This window comes from Myotis brandtii, unplaced genomic scaffold (genome assembly GCF_000412655.1).
Source record: "Myotis brandtii unplaced genomic scaffold, ASM41265v1 scaffold628, whole genome shotgun sequence".
Lineage (NCBI taxonomy): Eukaryota > Metazoa > Chordata > Mammalia > Chiroptera > Vespertilionidae > Myotis > Myotis brandtii.
This window is the reverse complement of record NW_005370403.1, coordinates 493,480-495,767: the sequence shown is the minus strand read 5'-3', so window position 1 is coordinate 495,767 and position 2,288 is coordinate 493,480. Positions and strand designations below refer to the sequence as shown.

General features: G+C 58.3%; 1 protein-coding gene across 1 annotated transcript in view; it reads right to left on the bottom strand.

Moving 5' to 3' along the window:
• The window catches only part of FGFR2 (fibroblast growth factor receptor 2), an 89,473-nt gene that overhangs the window by 4,759 nt on the left and 82,426 nt on the right, over positions 1-2,288 (bottom strand). The window contains exons 11-12 of the mRNA XM_014528278.1: positions 1,991-2,113; positions 659-730 (exon numbers count right to left, since the gene is read on the bottom strand). Of these exons, the coding sequence (XP_014383764.1) occupies positions 659-730; positions 1,991-2,113 (195 nt within the window). The remainder of the gene's footprint in view (positions 1-658; positions 731-1,990; positions 2,114-2,288) is intronic.

Sequence of the window (2,288 nt, the reverse complement as noted above, 5' to 3'; positions counted from 1 at the left end):
CAGCGGCCTGTGCCTCCTGCAGGCCCCCACGTGCCCTCCTGCCCCCGAGCATCTCCAGAAACAGGACTGGGGGTTCCCAGGGGACCCCCGCTGATGACGGACGGTGACGGCCAAGCATCACCTTCTCTCTTTGGGGGGGAGGTTTGGGATTGTTGGGTGTTTTCCTTCGGTCACTCTCAACCTTACTCGTCTTCAGTGCAGTGTTTGCAACACGAAGATCTCAACTCCTGAGCCCGTCCACCCCGCTCTGCCGCCCATGTGACCGACCCAGGGCTGGGAGCCCCACAGGGCACGGAGGCTCCCGCCTCAGCCACCAAGGGGGCCGCTGTGAGGGGAGGCAGTTCAGGCAGCAGGACCCGGACCGTCTCCCGGGGCTCAATTCACACCTTCAGCGAGGGAGCCAAGACCACGCCGGCAGCTTGGCCAGCGAGACCGCGGCTCTGAGCTGCACATGGTGAATGAAGTCGGGGCCGGGGGGCACTGGGAAGCCAGGCCGATTAGCAACAGCCACGGGTTACCGGCCTCCTAAGGCCGTCCTGTGTGCGGCCGCCTCCAGCAGCTTCCCTGAACATGTGACACACAGCGGGCGCCGAGGAAGGCACGGCGCGTACACCGGGTTTGCAACTGACGCAGGGAGAAGCGGGGAAGGGATCACTTACACGTCACTCTGATGCGTGTACACGCGGTCGAAAAGGGCCTCCGGAGCCATCCACTTGACGGGAAGCCGCCCCTGTGCGTGCGGGAGAAAGGAAACACCCACACGTTGGAACCCGTTTACACACAACAAAGACCACGCACAACAGGGACTACACGCCATGAGGACTACACACAACGAGGACTACACGCAACGGGGACTACACGCAACAGGGACTACACACAACGGGGACTACACACAACGGGGACTACACGCAACGGGGACTACACACAACGAGGACTACACGCAACGGGGACTACACGCAACGAGGACTACACGCAATGAGGACTACACGCAACGAGGACTACACGCAATGAGGACTACACGCAACAAAGACTACACACAACGGGGACTACACACAACGGGGACTACACGCAACGAGGACTACACGCAATGAGGACTACACGCAATGGGGACTACACGCAATGGGGACTACACGCAACGGGGACTACACGCAACAAAGACTACACACAACGAGGACTACACGCAATGAGGACTACACGCAATGAGGACTACACGCAATGAGGACTACACGCAATGAGGACTACACGCAATGAGGACTACACGCAATGAGGACTACACGCAATGAGGACTACACGCAATGAGGACTACACGCAATGAGGACTACACGCAATGAGGACTACACGCAATGAGGACTACACGCAATGAGGACTACACGCAATGAGGACTACACGCAATGAGGACTACACGCAATGAGGACTACACGCAATGAGGACTACACGCAATGAGGACTACACGCAATGAGGACTACACGCAATGAGGACTACACGCAATGAGGACTACACGCAATGAGGACTACACGCAATGAGGACTACACGCAATGAGGACTACACGCAATGAGGACTACACGCAATGAGGACTACACGCAATGAGGACTACACGCAATGAGGACTACACGCAATGAGGACTACACGCAACGGGGACTACACGCAACGGGGACTACACGCAAAGAGGACTACACGCAAAGAGGACTACACGCAATGACAGGGTGCGGATTGGGAAACACTGAAATGTCGTCTGTTGGACCCTCAGGGCTGTGGGTCTCCCTGACCAGCGTCTGGAGGGAACGTTGACCAGAAGCTCCGAGCCCTGCTGGTCGGTAGGAAGGTCTGGACCCAGAGCCCCCGGAGGGCGAGAGGCGGCTGACTCTCCGCGCACAGGAGTCAGTCTCACCACACGACCCGTTAACGCGTCGCTATTGCCAAGTGTGTGAGGAGCAAGACAAGGACGAGGCACCGGGGGCCCCCCCGCCCCCCAGCAGCCGCCGGCACTCACGTTCGTGGTCTTCTTGTAGTAGTCGATGTTGTTGATGTCCCTGGCCAGCCCGAAGTCGGCTATTTTCATCACGTTGTTCTCCGTCACCAGGACATTTCTGGCCGCCAAGTCTCGGTGGATACACTGAAAGGAGAGGAAAACACTCGTGTTAGGAGGCTTCAGGCCTGAAAAAGAAACAGACGCATTTCCTGTAACATCTGAGGCCGAACACTCGCTTCCTTTCCAGTTAAAAGTGAGCGTATGAGACCCTTTCCAGAGCACGGGCCGGCCGCGCCCGCTCTCTCTCCCCGGCTGCTGG